Source organism: Pristis pectinata, chromosome 14, assembly GCF_009764475.1.
Source record: "Pristis pectinata isolate sPriPec2 chromosome 14, sPriPec2.1.pri, whole genome shotgun sequence".
NCBI lineage: Eukaryota > Metazoa > Chordata > Chondrichthyes > Rhinopristiformes > Pristidae > Pristis > Pristis pectinata.
In genome coordinates this window covers 41,166,036-41,184,595 of record NC_067418.1, presented here as the reverse complement: position 1 = coordinate 41,184,595, position 18,560 = coordinate 41,166,036, and the positions used below count along the sequence as shown (strand labels likewise).

General features: G+C 41.2%; 1 protein-coding gene across 1 annotated transcript in view; it reads right to left on the bottom strand.

Moving 5' to 3' along the window:
* Nucleotides 1-4,077: 4,077 nt before the first annotated feature.
* ptdss2 (phosphatidylserine synthase 2) overlaps nt 4,078-18,560 on the bottom strand; it is a 70,721-nt gene continuing 56,238 nt past the window's right edge. Inside the window, exon 12 of the mRNA XM_052029550.1 lies at nt 4,078-7,294. Within this exon, the coding sequence (XP_051885510.1) occupies nt 7,153-7,294 (142 nt within the window). The 3' untranslated portion in view covers nt 4,078-7,152. The remainder of the gene's footprint in view (nt 7,295-18,560) is intronic.

The following is an 18,560-nucleotide window of genomic DNA, read 5'->3' as shown; positions in this document are numbered from 1 at the left end:
CATTACCATGGCATAAATTGAGGTGAATATGCTAAACTAGCTGGCTATTGTAACTGTTCCCACTTGCTTAACATAAAAACAAAAGTGATCATAACTGCACACACTCATTTTGTAAGCTAAAGATTTAAAAACAAAAAGCAGCACATTATTTGGTGAATTATACTCAGATAGTCTATTAAATGAATAGCTGAAGGAAAGATCTTTGGATTAAATTTCAGTATAGCTGATGGACACAAGACAAGCCATGGATGACACATGATGGCGTGAGCAGAATACAACTATATGGATTAGTATCTGAACTACACTGCAGGTAACTTCTAGGAAACAGATCTAGCATGACAAATCTTCAAAAATTATACCACTACATTGGGGTTTTATCTAACCTTGTATTTTCTAGCCCAGTATTGGAATAACCTGTCTGAGTCTTCCATATTTTGAAACATTGCACCCTTTGAGTTATTCTAATGGAGATGTAATTCTGATAGTTTTAGTTCTAAAATGGAGCAAAGCTAGATTTGATTGCATTAAACAGGAAGTTGCAATGGTTGATTGGGAGAGACTGCTGGTAGGTAAAGGGACATCTAGCAAGTGGGAGGCTTTTAAAAGTGAGATAGGAAGCATTCAGTCCAACATATTCCTGTTAGAGTGAAAGGAAAGGCTGGCAGAATGAGAGAACCTTGGTTGATGAGGGTTATTAGGCTTTGGTCAGGGTAAAGGAGGATGTGTCAGGTATAGGCATCTGGGATTAAGCAAATCCCTGAGTACAAGGGATGTAGGAGTACACTTGAGGAGGAAATCAGGAGGGCAAAAAAAAAAGGGGACACAAGATATCCTTGGCAGATGAAGTAGAGATTCTATAAGTGTATTAAGAGCAGAAGGGTAAGTAGGGAGAGAAAAGGTCCCTTAAGAATCAGTGTGGTCGTCTATGTGTGGAGATGCAGGAGATGGGTGAGGTCTTAAATGAATATTTCTCATCTGTATTCACCATGGAGAAGGTCATAGAAGCTAGGGAGTTCAGGGAAGAGAACAGTAATGTCCTGAAATATATCAACATTATGAAAGAGGTGGTGTTGGTGGTCTTGAGGTGCATAAAGGTGGATAAGTTTCCAGGGCTTAACCAAGTGTTATCCTATGACATTGTGGGAAGGGAAGAAATTGCTGGAGCCCTGGCAGAGATTTTTGTATCTTCCTTTGACACAGGTGAGGTACTGGAAGACTGGAGGTTGGTTAATGTTGTGCTTATTTAAGAAGGGCTGCAAGGACAAGTCAGGAAACTAGAGGCCAACAGTAATGTTACTGGAAGGGATTCTGATATCCATAAACTACCGCATTTGGAAAGGTAAGGACTGATTCGGGATAGTCAGGTCTAATTGTGGGAAATCAGGTCTCTAATTTGATTTGAGTTTTTATTTTGAAGAGGTGACCAAGAAGATCGATGAGGGCAGGGTAGTAGACATTGACTACATGGATTTTCACAATGTTTTTGATAAGGTCCCACGTGGGACACGAGTCCAGATGATTATGTCACATGGGATCCAAGGTGAGCTAGCCAATTGGATACAAAATTGGCTTGGTGGTAGCACAGGAATGCATTTTCAGATCGGAGGCCTATAACCAGCAGTGTGCCGCAAGGATCAGTGCTGGGTCCATTGTTGTTTGTTACACATAATAATGATTTGGATGATAATGTTGTTAACATGATTAGTAAGTTTGCAAATGACACCAAAATTGGTGGTATGGTGGACAATGATGGTCGTCTAAAGTTACAACAGGATCCTAATCAACTGGGAAAGTGGGCAAAGGAATGGCAAATGGAATTTAACTCAGACAGGTATGAAGTGATCTATTTTGGGAAGTTAAACCAAGGCAGGACATAAGCAGTGTTGTAGGGCCCTGGGGAGTGTTGTAGGACAGAGAGACCTATGGGTACAGGTACATAGTTCCCTGAAAGTGGAGACGCAAGTAGACAAGGTGGTGTATGGCACACTTGCCTTCATCGGATGGAGCACTGCGTACAAGAGTTGGGGCATCATGTTACAGCTGTACAAGACATTGGTGAGACCACACCTGGAATAGTGCGCGCAGTTCTGGTCGCCATACTATAGGAAGGATAGGATTAAGCTAGAGAGGGTACAGTAAAGATTCACAAGGACATTGCTGGGACTGGAGTACTTGACTTGTAAGGAGAGAGTGGACAAATCGGGACTGTTTTCCTTGGAGTGAAGGAGGCTGAGGGTTGATGTGACCGATTTATAGAATCATGAGGGACATAGATAAGGTGGATGGTCGCAGTCTTTTACCTCAGGGTAGGGAAGTCTAAAACTAGAGGGCATAGGTTTATGAATAGAGAAGATTTAAAGGGGACCCAAGGGGCAAGTTCATCTACACAGGGTGGTGGGTATATGGAACAAGCTGTCAGAGGAAGAGGTAGGGGCAGGTACAACTACCAAGTTTAAAAACACATTTGTTCAGGTACATGGATAGGAACGGTTTAGAGGGATATGGGCCAAATGCAGGCAAATGGGACTAGATCAGGTAGGCACCTTGATCAGCAGGGTTGAGTTGGGCCAAAAGGCTGTATAACTCTATGACCCTATGCAAATAGTAGGAAAGACTAGCCAGGAAACAACTGACTGAAAATTACCACCTGAGAAAGCAATAAATAAGACAAGAGGGAGTTGACCTAAAGCTTTATAAAGAACATTCTGCCTTGATAAATCTTTGAAATTTCAGAAGTGCAGAAATTGCAAGCAGTATACTTCAAGTTAGATAGATTACAACTCCTTAAATTTATATGTGTTTTTGGGTCCAGCTGAAATAAATCCTTCACCAAAACAGTGCCAAGTTCACACAATGAATATTAAGAAAACAGATAGCTATTATCATTGAACTTGTAAAGGAGAAGATAATTTCACACTAGGATTTCAGCTGACAAATCATCTATCCCTAGTATTGTAACAAGAGTAAGCTTTTGATCACAAGCTGGCTTAAAGTGGTTTATTCCAGTTTCAGAAGTACTAATGCCCCAAAGATTTAAAATCACTAGGCAATGGAACAGACAGTATATAAGCCATGACTGTAATTCAGTTTTCCATGACGACTAATACTTGGAAGCAGCCCATTTCTAGCCTTCAACAGTAATACACAGATTAGAATATCCTGTATTATTACTGCAAAAAAAAACCTAATTTTACGTTAATCAACAATGAATTCTAGGATATTACCCTTAACATAAGACATCCATATGCATGCACACATACCACTACCTTAGGATGCGTCAAGAATTTAAATATTTTTGCATGTAGTTTTTTCTTCCTGTGATCTTGGAACTGCAGCAGTAAATTTGCACACTAGCTCCCACAATTGGTAACAAGATAAAATTATTAGATCACTTTTTAAGATGTCAGTTGCAGAATAAATTATCAAAATAATACAAGTCCCTTTGCTCTTCCTCATCTTCCTACATGAAATTTTATACCCACCAGAGGGGTTTGAAAAGACTTCAGTTTAATGTCTCATCTGAAAGATGTACATCTTTTACGACACAGTTCTCCACTGATTCCCTTCACAAACGCCAGCCTATATCAATTCCCTGGAAATGGTGCTGAAACTACAATAAATCAGAGATGACAGCAAGGCCAACCAGCCTGGGACTGCACACAAGAGAGTGGCAGACACAGCAAGTACAAATTCATTAAATTGGCTATGTTAATGATATGTCAGTGCTGGTAAAAAAAACAAGTTACTTTCATCCTTGCAATAAATAATTCCATGCCATTCACTGGAGAATCACAGTAGATACCAACAGCAATGAAGATGCATACTGGTGACACCATAGCATAGCAACACACTCATGTTAGGTTTATAGAACAACCAGCATTGGGGATTTCCAATACTGTTAATGTGAACTCTCTCATAGAGCTAATAGCACCTGATGTATTAATATACACTGTTTGGTGGTCAATGGAATAACACACTTGCAAGAAGCAAACTTCAAAGCAGAAAAGCTGTTGATAAATATGTATAATGAGCTCTACAAAACAAAATTACTTCAGTAACTGCGATAGAAGCAAAATTAATCTAATATATTCCAGTTTATTTAGAATATATTGCCACAATCAATTCTTCAGACCAGTTGAGATGAGCATCACTATGTAAAAATATTCATAAAACTATCCATGTTTTCAAGAGATTATACATTAGCAATAAGGATCTGACTCATTAATAATGGGAAAATGATATATAGGACCAGGATTGAGCTTGTACCTCTCAAAATAACTATATTAATATAAAATCAAAGTAGCCCATTAATAGCGCAATTTAATAAATGGTTAAGATGTACTTCTGTGCCCATGTGATGAGAGTACTGAAAGTGTGTTTTAAGGGCCAAGAGGGATAGTAGCCACATTTAGGCACTTTGTCCAGCCTCCAGCACAACTGAATCCCCAGTAAGGCACCTTATGTTCAGTACTGCTTTACTCATTAATATCGCCTAGGTAGAGTAGGTTGTTAACTTTTTGAGGACAACAGCAGAGTTTATGTATGTAGATTTACCAATCACTGGGGGACACAAGTGTTCCAGGGCCCTATGGGAGGGATTGAACGAGAGGGAGAAAAAGAGTGGACTTGGTGTTTCACAATTACACTTTCCTATTGCATCCCCAGTTCTGAGGAATCCAATTGGAAGCCCAAATGTCCTGAATTTAATCTGTATATTCCTTTTCTAGAATAAAATGTGAATATTATGCAAGTCTAGTCCTCAATGGCTAATTTGTCTACTTTAACCTCCTTTGCTCAACAATCTCCAAGCATCAACTCTATTTCTGAAAGATGGTCCGAAATATTTATACCCGCCTCTGCCATTGAAAACGATTTTCATAAATTCCCATGTTCAAGAAACCCACCATCACTCTGAAAACTGAAAAGGACACTATGCACTAGAAATCAGATTTGAAGTTTACCATTTTGTAAAGGAGGATTTGCACATTTCTCATCAGTATAACAATGGACATTATTAGCAATTCATTTAAATGCAAAATATTTTCCAGGAAGAAATATTCAGTGCTCAGAAAAAATGTAAACGCAAATCAAGTCCACTGAAGTAGTAATTGCAAACATTGACAATTCAACAGATATGAAAGTACAGTTACAAAAGCTTAGGAAAAAAAGTGGATTTCCTGAGAATTGGAATTGATGTCAATTACATTCAGGTTCTACTAGTACATCATTCTGAAGCCATAAAACCATAATAGCCTCATGGACAAGCTTAAATTAGAGCAAGGTAATCTGTTCATTAACTGCCTAATTTTAAAGATGAGTGAGTTAGCCTCAGAGAAATAGTCACATCACAATCAGATGATGATTATCTCAGGGAAGACCAACTTCACAGGGTATTGTTATCAAAAGGTGTCAGACCAGCAGTGGGGAGGAGGGTAATATTACATTGATCACTTGAAGAGCAGTTCACCTTACATGGAGGCAAGGATAGCAGCTAAGGGACAGGCTCGGTGGCTTGGATTTTCTCAGGAATAAGGTTACTTTCCAGCCATGGGTCAGAACAAAATATTTTAACACCGCCTTGGCCATGGGCTTATATTACAAATGGGGGAAGAACGAGAGCACAGTTTTAAGAGATACATTTCAGTGTAGTGTTACTTTTCTACTTCATTACCAGGTTTATTATAGGTGGTGGAGGAAAAGGGAAGTTATATCAATAAGATGATACCTCTGAATGAGAGGTGATAAAGCTAGCAAACCGATACCCTCACACTTTGTAGTGGCTTGTTCAGGAAACTGCAGTCTATACACAGGATTCTTTTCTTTGAAAAGAACACATATTCTTATTGCTCAGATTCCTATTATTTTGTTAGTTACAAAATCTAGACACCTACACTTCATTTAATTCAGAACTGACTGAACCCACCATGGCTATAAAAACTAATACCAGCAGTATACAGCCTCCACTGTACACAGAGCCCCACTCTAAAGTGAGCATGTCCAAGACTTCATTACACCATATTCTTCTCAAGGCCTCTTAGCTTATAAAACCAAATATAATTTTCATAATCTATAGACAGAACATATTCTTAATATCTCAAACAAAAAGCATATCAAATAAATTTAGCACTGTATTTTTTTTGCTTTGTTCGACAAACTAAAGTCTCACTCCATCCTGTACCCAGTGTTCAGAGGAAAAAAATTCACCAGCTTTTAAAAAAAATGGCATAATGAAGCATACTAGAAAAAAATCAAATACTATTTTATAAGTTAACTCCAAGTATAAAAACATCAGTGATTCCAATTCCTGGATGAAATGACAGTATATATGACATATTTAACTATGGCTTTAAGAATTCAAAACCAAGACTACTATTGCTGAAGGATTTGAATACCGTAATTTCATGAAAGCAAAAATGCTTTTGTTTACAAAGGTGCCAAAATATTCAATGCAGTATAAGGAAGAAGTTTTCTTACAAAACACTGGCCAGCAGTGTTAGATGCAGCCAGGTATCCAACTGCATAATTGGATACTTGTGGATCAAAGGTTGAACAGATTTAACAGACTGCAATAAAGATTTTAAAAAATTGCTGTTTCAGTGCAATTCTACCATTAATATAACCAGCAACATTCAGTATAACATTAAGTTGCCAGGGCATTCTAGGTTGAATTGTAATACACTAATTCTTTCTGCATTTTTTTAAATCAGTATTAGGCATGGAAGCCTGAATTGTCTCTTAGATCCAACAGTGCTGGCCACTTCAAAATTCCATTAAAGGAATAAGTTAAATTCTTGGCAAGAGATGACCAAGTTAGTAATTAGTTCATAATCCACATTCACATGCGTTTTGACAGCTTAAAGGAACCTATGGGTGTTTAGAACCAGTCTGTACAACTGTAAGTTGGCAAGTAGTGTAAGAAACATTGATCCAAAATATGGTACATTGGCAAGATTTAGTTTCATGAAATTATGATAATATAGTTAGCTTAATATATTGACTTTGCAGCACTAAACACCCAGTGAATGTAACAAATATATATGTGCATATATATCAGCCAATAACTGAAGTGTCATTGCTGTTACCCAATGAAGAAACTAGTTCTTGCAATCCTGTTAATGGTGCATAGTTGTCAGTGTTCCTACTTCATAACATTCAACATTTCCTTTGCCTTGCATCACTGCCATTGTGCTTGCTTTTTATAAAAGGATTTGCACTGCCATTGCCCACTTTTTCCTTTTCACTCGTCTTGTCCTGTTTTTGCAACCTGGTTTCCTTCCACCGCAACGTGATATTCCTGTTGGAAACAAAATGGTTAAAATTATTATAAAGTTAGGAGGTCAACTTCTGCTACAATAGCTCCAGTGTCACTAAAGCATGTGAAATGTCAGATCATTTACACTGGTGGGATTAATCCCAGCCTGCACTGGTGATAGCTAAGAGTCCTTCAAATTTGTACCAAATATGCCCATGACAATTTAACATAGTCGCGTGGCACCATGCAGCTCTACCTGCTGTCTTGGAACTCCCACTAAGCCAGCCCTATGCTTAGCAATCTGCTCAAATGGGAAGGTGCTGAAGGCAATTTAAGTTGATCCTATCCATCTTCAAATTTGCGAAACATATTGGATGTCAGCAATGGCAGCATAGTCAGGAATAAATTCAGTGTGACATGCAAAGCATCATACTCTAGAGTGCCTTGTATATGAAACATTTTGTGGTTTACTCCAAAGTAGAATTCTGCATCCAACAGCAAACTTGCCTATTTCAGTTGTGGGATTATCCTGGCTGCCATGAAGGGTTCCCTCAAATTTTTTTAAATTGATTGACCAGCTTTCCCATCTGAATTACACCCACTGTCAGCTCCCTACGGGAGAGCTGCACAACTTTTCCCAAAGCAGAGGATGCTAGCAAAATTACAAAGGAAAAAATATCATTACACAACACTTCATCCATCCCAGCAGATTTACAATGATGCTAACGTACCTAATGAGACTGCTCCCACTTATTTCATACCACCATAACATACTTCTGTTCCTCTCTCCCTCATGTGCAGGCATCCACTTTAAGTCATTAAACAAACAATATCGCTTGAGCTGGCTTGATTTTCAAAAGGAGCTGGGCAAATCAGAACCTAAGTGACTGTTCCAAAATAACCATGGCACTTCATGCACACATGCCTGTGCCTAACATGAGTAAAAATCAGGGTGGAAGACCTAGGCAGGGATGGTGGTTCAAAGAACCTTACAGACCACCACGAATGCATCAACTCTCTGGGCCAGAGAGACTGTTATACAGACAGACTTATGTATGACAGTTCTCACGAAGTTCTTTCTCAGATGCAGATAGTTCCATTGAACATTTGTATTTTATAAACTGTTAATTAGATCCCTTTGATCACCATTTGTGAAGATTTCGAGAACAGATTTATGACCTACATAAGCCAAGTACAAAAAGACAAACCATTTTGGTCACAATTCTATATAGATTCTGAATTGTGCTCCACATGTCATCAGGTACCAACCTGGTGTAATGTCTAACAGTGTATACGTTTTGTGGTTATTTTCTGTAATATTGCATAAGTATACATTTTCAAGCAATGGCAATTACTATATTTTCTCCTCTAATAATCAGTTGAAGCAGATTTACCAAATAAACATATTAAACAAAATTTGTAGGTCTTCATATCTCATGACTAAATAGCATGATTTCCGATTGCCTCCAGTAAATAAAGTGAAGAAATGCTTGAACAGCGTATACATGCTACCAGCTAAAAGCAAACAGGGAAGAATTCACTCAGGATCTTAAAGCTACTAAAAAACATGCAACATGGGACACAAGGGGCCCTGATACTGAGTTTACTCTCATCTATTAGTTTGAACACCCAACTCTATCAGAAATTCAAATCAAAATTTTTGCAGACTTTTTTTTCACAAAGTATTTAATGATTTATTTCAACAGTTCAAAGCAGTCAAACAGAGAAATGAATGTAATTAGTGAAAAAAATGTCATTGTTCAAGTAAATCCTCACTGTGTGATTTTTTTTAAAGAAAAAAGATAACTTAAGGCACATGCAGCCAAACAATGCCATATTTTAGTCAATGAAAGCTTAAGAAGAGGAAAACAAAAACAAAAGTTGACCTTTTATCAGACTGTGAAGTCTGTCATTGCAGTCACATGCTGCTTACGGAATGAAAATGTCAAATTAACAGCGGAACTTATTTAGATATTTTTCATGAGTCAAGTAGTGAAAGGCAAGTCAAAAAACTGCAGATCCGGGCAATCTGAAATGAAAACGAAAAATGCTGGGAAAAACCACAGGTCAGGCAGCATCTGGAGAGAGAGAAAGATGCTGGGATCTGGGACCCTTCAGTACAACTGGGAAAGAATAACAGCTCCTTCTTCCCTCAGGATTCAGCACAACTTGCTTCCACTCCTGTTTGTAGAGTCTGAGGTAACCAATGAGGTGGGAACCATGAACTCATCCTCAGATGGGGCAGGTATTACTTGACAGGGTGGACAGTTTGTGAGGTGGTGTGCTCCTTACACAGGGCTTCTGTTTGCTCCCAATTCATGGACTCAAAGTTCTCAATACCATCCTGAATACTCCTCCTTTACTTTAGGCAGTAATGGGACAGAGGATCCAAAGAGTCCATCAACTACCTTGTTTCCAAAGAGGCTTTGACCACATCCTTCAACATCTTCCTTTGACAACCTGGTAATCTCTTCCTGTGACAGAGCTCAGAATAAAACATGTTTCAGGAGTTTGGTGTCAGGCAAACAATGTGGCTTGTCCAGTGAACTGATCAATGGAGTCGTGAGGTTAACTGGGATCTCAATGCTCAGGCAGGACAATGACATTGGTTCACTTCTCCTTCAGCCTTGGTGATATCTTTCCAGCAGCTTAGGTGGTCCTGGTCTCAGAAGCATTTAGGAGAGCAGAGATCGCAGCTGCCTGATAGACCACAGGCCTTGTGCCACATCTCTGGTCTTGATTTTCAAATACCTATTTCTGAATTGAACCAAAGGCTGCGGTGGCATAATCAAGGGGGTGGTGAGTTTTGTCAGTGATGTCTGCCTGGCTTTCAAGATGTGAGAAATGGTCCACATTTTCCAGAGTCTCACTGGGAATTTTTATTGTTGGAGGACAGTGTTACATGGTGGGGACAGGTGAATAAAGGACATTGACTTGTGGATGTTGACTGCATGGCCCATCCTTTGTGGGAGGCCACATGCAGCATTGTGGTGAGAAAGACTGAAAGAAGTGCTGAAGCAAAGATGCAGCCTGTCGAACATTGGTCGTCACTGAGAATGGTTCTGTTATAGACCCATTGGTTAGGAGCATGGCTTGCATGCATCATGAAGCAAACAAAGTGACGATGAGTGCACCATTCCTCCTGTTTGATGGTCAAAGGTTTTACTGAGGTCCAAAAGGCATGGTAGTGTAGCGGTTAGCGTAACACTATTACAGCGCCAGGGACCTGGGTTCAATTCTGTCACTGTCTGTAAGGAGTTTGTACGTTCTCCCCGTGTCTGTGTGGGTTTCCTCCGGGTGCTCCAGTTTCCTCCCACATTCCAAAGACGTACAGGTTAGGAAGTTGTGGGCATGCTATGGTGGCGACACTTGCGGGCTGCCCCCAGAACACTCTACGCAAAAAGATGCATTTCACTGTGTGTTTTGATGTACATGTGACTAATAAAGAAATCTTATCTTATCGGTGCTCCCTGCACTCCTCTTGGAGCTACTGCATGGTGTAGATCATATCCACTGTGCCTTGAGATGGATGGAATCTACACTGCAATTCAGGGAGCAGCTCTTCAGCCATTCAGAGGAGGTCATTGGTGTTGACTTTTCCTACAGCATTCCTCCTGTAGTTACCGTAATGCGGTATCTCCTTTCTTGAAGATGGCCATGATTACAGCATCTGAGATCACCTGATGTGCATAATGAGATCGTGGATTTGAGTTTGAAGATCTTCACCACACAGTTTTAAAACTTCAGTGTGGGTGCAGACTGTTCTCAAGGCCTTTTTGACTGCTTTGTCATTCAGGAGTGGCGACAAGGCTGGACTGAACAGATTGCCGTGGATTGAGTCAAGCACAGAATTGTGGTTGAAGAGGTCTTCAAAGTGTTCCTTCCAACAGGCACCGACTTTCTCTCTGTCCCTGATGAGTTCACTCTTGGTACATTCTCCTCTCATTGGGGCAGGGCCTTGGCTGTCTGGGATATTGATGGTTTTGATGGTATTAAAGAACAAGGTACATCATGGCTCAGAAAAGACAGAGTTGCCAGTCCTTGAACACCTTACGTTTGTGGTTAATTAGCTCCTCAATCTCCTGGTGATTCTCATCCAACCAGTCCCGGTTCTTCATGGTAGAGTAACTAAGAGTGCCACATGGAGAACTTCATACCAGCTGTGGACTGCCACTCCTGCAGTCTGAGAGTTGAAGATTGCCTGATAAGAGCTACCATTGTAGGGTCTTTGACAGCTTTGACATTTAACTCCTGAAATGTTTCTGCTGACACTGACTGATGGTGATAATAGTGCAGATGACGCAATCATGTCATTACAGCAGTCACTGGTACCCATTATAGCAGCAGACAAGTGGATAGCCGTGTTCCCTTGCTTGGACTGTGATATAATACCACAGGTGCCAGTGTTTGGACCAGGAGTGTTGCCATAGCATCTTGTGCAAGAAAGTGGTTGAAAGCAAAAGATCAGATATAATCTTATTGAATTCACAGTAGGAATGAGGGTCTCCTCGTGTTTCTATTTCTTACACTTAGATTCATATACTACCGCAACAGGCCCACCAAGTCCGCCCGACAACCAAACATCAATTTACACAAATTCTTTTTTTTTAAAAGAAAGATCATAGCATTCAGCAGGGATACAGGACTTTCGGCCCAACTGGTCCATGCTGGCCACAGCGCCCACCCAGCTAGTCCCAATTTCCTGCACTTGATCTATATCCCTCTAAGCCCCGCCCCTCCATGCATCTATCCAAGTCCTTCTTAAAAGATGCTATTGCACCTGCCTCAACCACTTCCTCTGCCAGCTCATTCCATATACTGACACCTTCTGCGTGAAAAAGTTGCCCCTCAGGTCCCTTTTAAATCTTTCCCCTCTCACCCTAAATCTATGCCCACTAGTTTTGGACTCCCCTACCCTAGGGAGAAAACTGCTACCATCCACCTTATCTATGCTCCTCATGATTTTATAAACATCTAAGATCACCCCTCATTCTCCTACAATCCAAGAAATAAAGACCCAGCCTGGCCAACCTCTCCCTATAACTCAGGCCCTCTAGTCCTGGCAACATCCTCATAAATCTTTTCTGCGTTCTTACCAGTTTAACCACTTCTTTCCTATAACAGTGTGACCAAAACTGTACACAATACTCCAAGTGCGGCCTCACCAACGACTTATACAACTGCAACATAACGTCCCAACTCCTAAACTCAATGCCCTGACTGATGAAGGCCAGTGTGCTAAATGCCTTTTTCAGCAACCTGTCTACCTGTGACGCTGCTTTCAATGAACTATGCACTTGTACTCCTAGGTCCCTCTGTTCCATTACACTCCCCAGTGCCCTACCATACATAGTATAAGTCCTATGCTGGTTTGACTTTCCAAAATGCATCACCTCACACTTACCTGTATTGAAATCCATTTGCCACTCCTCAGCCCACTTCCCTAACTGATCAAGATCTCCCTGTAATCTACAATAACCTTCTTCACCATCAACAACACCTCCTAATTCCGTGTCATCCGCAAACTTACTGATCAAACCTTGTGCATTTGCATCCAAATCATTTACATAAATAAGAAATAACAATGGTCTCAACACGAAACCGAGGCACACCACTAGTCACCGACCTCCATTCCGAGAAACAACCTTCATCCACCACCCTCTGCTTCCTACTTCCGAACCAATTTTGAATCCACCTAACTAGCTGGATTCCATAGGACCTAACCTTCCAGACCAGCCAACCAGCCCAAAAAGACAACATCCACAGCACTACCCTCATCTACCTTTTTGGTTACCTCTTCAAAATACTCTATAAGATCCATCAAGCACAACTTTCCACACACAAAGCCATGCTGACTCCTAATCAGACTCTGTCTATCCAAATGCCATTAGATCCTGTCCCTCAGAATCCCCTCCAGTAACTTCCCCACTACTGATGTCAGGCTGACCGGCCTATAGTTCCCTGACTTGTTCTTGCCAGCCTTCTTAAACAATGGAAGGACAGTAGCCACCTTCCAATCCTCGGGAACTTCACCAGTGGCTAACAGTGAAGCAAATATATCCACAAGGACCTCCACAATTTCTTCTCTAGCCTCCCACAAAGTCCAAGGATGTACTGTCAGGCCCTGGGATTTATCTACCTTAACACATTGTAAGGCTGCAAATACCTTCCCCCGGTAATACGAATGTCCTGCAAAACATATCCACTTATTTCCCTTATCTCTTGAGCAACCACGATTTTCTCCTCAATAAACACCAAGCATATTCTGCACACATTCCCATTAATTCCATCCAGACTCTACCACTCACCCACACACTATGGGTAATCACACAATGAGTCAGCATATAGGAAGGAGACAGAGAGCCTAGTGGCATGGTGTCGTGACAGCTACCTTTCCCTCAATGTCAGCAAAACAAAAGAGCCAGTCATTGACTACAGGAAGGGGGGCAGTGCACATGCTCCTGTTTACATCAACAGCACTGTGGTTGAGAGGGTGGAGAGTTTCAAGTTCCTAGGAGTGAACATCACCAACAGCTTGTCCTGGTCCAACCACATGGATGCCATGGCCAAGAAAGCACACCAGTGCCTCAACTTCCTCAGGAGGCTAAAGAAATTTGGCATGTCCCCTTTGACCCTCACCAATACTTACATATGCACCACTGAAATTATCCTGTCCGGATGCATCACAGCTTGGTATGGGAACTGCTCTACCTGAGACCGCAAGAAACCACAGAGAATTGTGGACACAACTCAGCACATCACGGAATCAGCCTCCCCTTCATGGACTTTGTCTGTACTTCTCACTGCCTCGGTAAAGCAGCCAGCATAATCAAAGACCCCAAAGAATCCCAGGCATTCTCTCTTCACTGCCCCTCCCATCAGGCAGAAGATATAAAAGCGTGAAAGCACGGACCACCAGGCTCAAGGACAGCTTTTATCCCGCAGTTATAAGACTATTGAATGGTCCCCTAGTACAATAAAATGGACTCTTGTTCTCACAATTTACCTCATTATTGGCTTGCACCTTATTGTCTGCCTACACTGCACTTTCTTGGTAACTGTATCATTTTATTCTGCATTCCATTATTGTTTTCCCTTGTACTACCTCAATGCACTGATGTGATGAAATGATTTTCACTGTACCTCGGTACATGTGCCAATAATAAACCAATTTACAATTTAGTGGCCAATTAACCTAACCACCTGGAAAATGCTGGGAAAACTCAGCAAGTCAGGCAGCATCTGTGGACAGAGAAAGTCAATGTTTCAGGTCTGCAATCCTTTGTCAGAATTGACATAGTCCTGACGAAGGATTGCAGACCCAAAATGTTGACGGTTTCCCTTTCCACCAATGCCACCTGATTTTCTGAGTTTTTCCAGCATTTTTTGATTTTGTTTCACATTTCCAGATCTGCAGGTTTTTTTTTCTGATTGTCATTAAACTACCAACCTAGATCTGTGGGATATGGGAGGAAACCCACACGTTCACTGCAATCAGGATTGAACAATGGTGTCTCCAGATGGGAGGCAGCATCTCTACCAGCTGTGCCACTGTGCCGCCCCTAGGAATTCTGAAGTTGAGAAGAAATGGCGCGAGTCTCTTACCACTGCAAAGTAAATCCAAGTCAACTTTACAACATACTATGCTACAGCTCCCTAACCTTGCCAAGTATATTTGTAAATTAACTTTAGATTGAATCCATAAAAAAAATTACTTGAAACTTCTAACTCTATGATTTAAACCAAAACAGTGCTCGACAATTGTATCCTTGCCTTTATACGGTTTAATGTGGATAATGGGCCAAAACACACTGGCTGTGTTCAGTGGCCGTGGAGGATCACCAGCATTTAGCTACATGCAGGCAAATAAGTTGAACATGTGTATGGCCCTGTAAGTCCAGGATACACTGGATTCCAGAGGCCTAGCCTGGCTGCATTGAGATTCCAGAACATTACATGGGGGAATGTGCTTCTTAGACCCTATGCCAGCCAAACCTGGCGCTGGATCTGAATTCCCATGCACTTGAAAAGAAATTCCAGATCCATAGGTCAGGAACAAACAGGCAAGTTCAAATACTTGTTTTAGAAATTTATTTTACTTTATTTTAACACTTTAAATGTTTTAAGTTCAGATCTGTTTTCCTTATTACTTAATTCAATTTTAGTAGATTAATCACTATAATATCAATTTACTTAAACTCACCAAACTAAATCTGAAGTATTTAAAGAGTCATAGAGTCAGAGTCATACAGCACAAAACAGACCCTCAGGCCCATCCATCTATACTAACCACAATTACCCACATTAGGTCTGTAGCCTCCTAGAGTCTATAAACTCTTAAAAGGTTCCTACCTTCCCTCCTACCACAACGTAACTGCACTGTGTAATGAATTGACCTGTACAGTTGGTTTGTAAGATGAGCTTTTCACTGTACCTCAGTACAAGTGACAATAATAAACCAATACCAATAGTAGGTAAGCCAAGGTTAGACATTGACGAGGTTTTTCTCGGTTTTGCCACTCAATTCCAGGCTGGAGATACCCAGCATCATTAGGCCCTTTCATCTGCAATGATTAGTTGGGGTATGGGAGAGATTGGGGTAGGCAGGAACACTGATCCAGGATTATCCAACCCAAGGAGATGGTGCAGAAGGGAGGGCTTCATGTTTCTGGACAATTGGGCTTGTTTCCAGGGAAGGTGGGACCTGTTCCGACGGGACAGTTTGCACCTGAACTGGAGGGGGACTAACATACTTGGGGGTAGGTTTGCTAGTGCTGCACCAGGGGGTTTAAACTAGATTTTCAGGGGGAGGGAAACCAGAGTGTTAGAGCAGATAGTGAGGTGGAGGAGGATAAAGGTCATGCGAGGACTGCACGTATAGACAGAAATCAAAGGGTTATACATGATAGAAATGTACTCAGGTGCGTCTATTTCAATGCAAGGAGTATTGTAGGTAAGGCAGATGAGTTTAGGGTGTGGATGGGCACATGGGATTATGACATTATTGCTGTTAGTGAGACTTGGTTGCACGAGGGGCAGGATTGGCAGCTTAATGTTCCGTTGTTTCAGACATGATAGGGGGGAGTGATGAAAGGTGGAGGAGTGGCATTACTAGTCAGGGAAAATATCACAGCTGTGCGTAGACAGGACAGCCCGGAGGGCTCGTCTACAGAGGCCATATGGGTGGAGCTGAGGAACGGGAAAGGTGTGACCACACTAATAGGGTTGTCTTATAGACCGCCCAATAGTCAGAGAGGATTGGAGGAGCAAATCTGTAGAGAGATAGCAGACCGATGTAAGAAACAGAAAGTTGTAGTAGTAAGGGATTTTAAACTTTCCACATATTGACTGGGACTCCCACATTGTGAAAAGGCTAGATGGCTTGGAGTTTGTCAAATGTGTTCAGGAAAGTTTTCTAATAATATAGAGCTACCAACAAGAGAGAATGCAATACTTGATCTCCTATTTGGGAACCAGACAGGTCAGGTGACAGAAGTATGTGTAGGCGAACATTTTGGGGCCAGTGACCATAATGCCATTAGTTTCAAGTTAATTATGGAGAAAGATAGGTTTGGTCCTCGAGTTGAGGTTCTAAATTGGATAAAGACCAATTTTGTGGAAATGAGAAAGGATCTAGGAAGAGTGGATTGGGATAAGTTGTTTTCTGGCAAGGATGTGTTCAGTAAATGGAAGGCCTTCAAAGGCGAAATTTCGAGAGTGCAGAGTTTGCCTTTAATCCTGGCAGGAACATGCAAAGTTAACAGGCATAGAGAACCTTGGTTGTCAAGGGATATTGGCAATCTGGATAAGAAAAAGAGAGGTGTATAGCAGGTATAGGCAACTAGGAACAAATGAGGAACTTGAAGAGCATAGAAGATGTAAGAAAATACTAAAGGAGGAAATCAGGAAGGCAAAAAGAAGACGAGGTTGCTTTGGCAGATAATGTGAAGGTAAACCCGAAGGGTTTCTACAAGTATATTAAGAGTAAAAGGATAGTAAGGGACAAAATTGGTCCCCTAGCAGATCAGAGTAGTCGTCTATGTGTGAAGCCTCAGGAGATGGGGAAGATCTTAAACAGTTTTTTTGCATCAGTATTTACTCAGTAAACTGGCATAGTGGATAATGGAGGGAAGGGAAACAAGCAGTAGTGTCATGGAACATATAGAGATTAAATAAGAGGAGGTGCTTGCTGCCTTACAGCGAATAAAGGTAGATAAATTCCCCGGGCCTGACATGATATTTCCTCGGACCTTGAGACAGACTAGTGTAGAAATTGCAGGGGCCCTGGAGGGTAGCTCACGTTGTTCTGTCGTTTAAAAAAGGCTCTAAAAGTAAACCAGGTAATTACAGGCCGGTGAGCCTGACATCAGTAGTAGGTAAATTATTGGAAGGTATTCTGAGAGATAGGGTATATAGGTACTTGGACTGATTAAGGGCTGATTAAGGATAGTCAGCATGGCTTTGTGCGTGGTAGATCATGTTTAACGAATCTTGTAGAGTTTTTCGAGGAGGTTAACAAGAAAATAGATGAAGGAAAGCCTGTGTATGTTGTCTACGCGGACTTTAGTAAGGCCTTTGACAACGTCCCACATGGGAGGTTAGTTCAGAAGGTTCAGACACTAGGTATTCATGGAGAGGTTGTAAACTGGATTTGAAATTGGCTGTATGGGAGAAGACAGAGGGGTAGTGGATGATTGTTTCTCAGACTGGAGGCCTGTGACTAGTGGTGTGCCTCACGGATCTGTGCTGGGACCATTGTTGTTTGTTGTCTATATCAATGATCTAGATGATAATGTGGTAAATTGGATCAGCAAGTTTGCTGATGACACTAAGGTTGGAGGCGTTGTGGACAGCAAGGAAGGCTTTCAAAGCTTGCAGAGGGATATGGACCAACTGGAAAAATGGGCTGGAAAACAAGGCCAGAAAATGGCAGATGGAATTTAATGCAGACAAGTGTGAGGTATTGCATTTTGGAAGGACAAATCAAGGTAGGACATACACAGTAAATGGTAGGGCACTGAGGAGTGCACAGGAACAAAGGGATCTGGGAGTTCAGATACATAATTCCCTGGAAGTGGCGTCATAGGTAGACAGGGTTGTAAAGAAGGCTTTTGGCATCCTGGCATTCATAAATCAAAGTATTGAGTACAGGAGTTGGGATGTTATGGTGAGGTTGTATAAAACATTGGTGAGGCCAAATTTGGAGTATTGTGTGCAGTTCTGGTCATCTAACTATAGGAAGGATATCAGTAAGATCGAAAAAGTACAGAGGAGATTTACTAGAATGTTGCCGGGTCTTCAGGAGTTG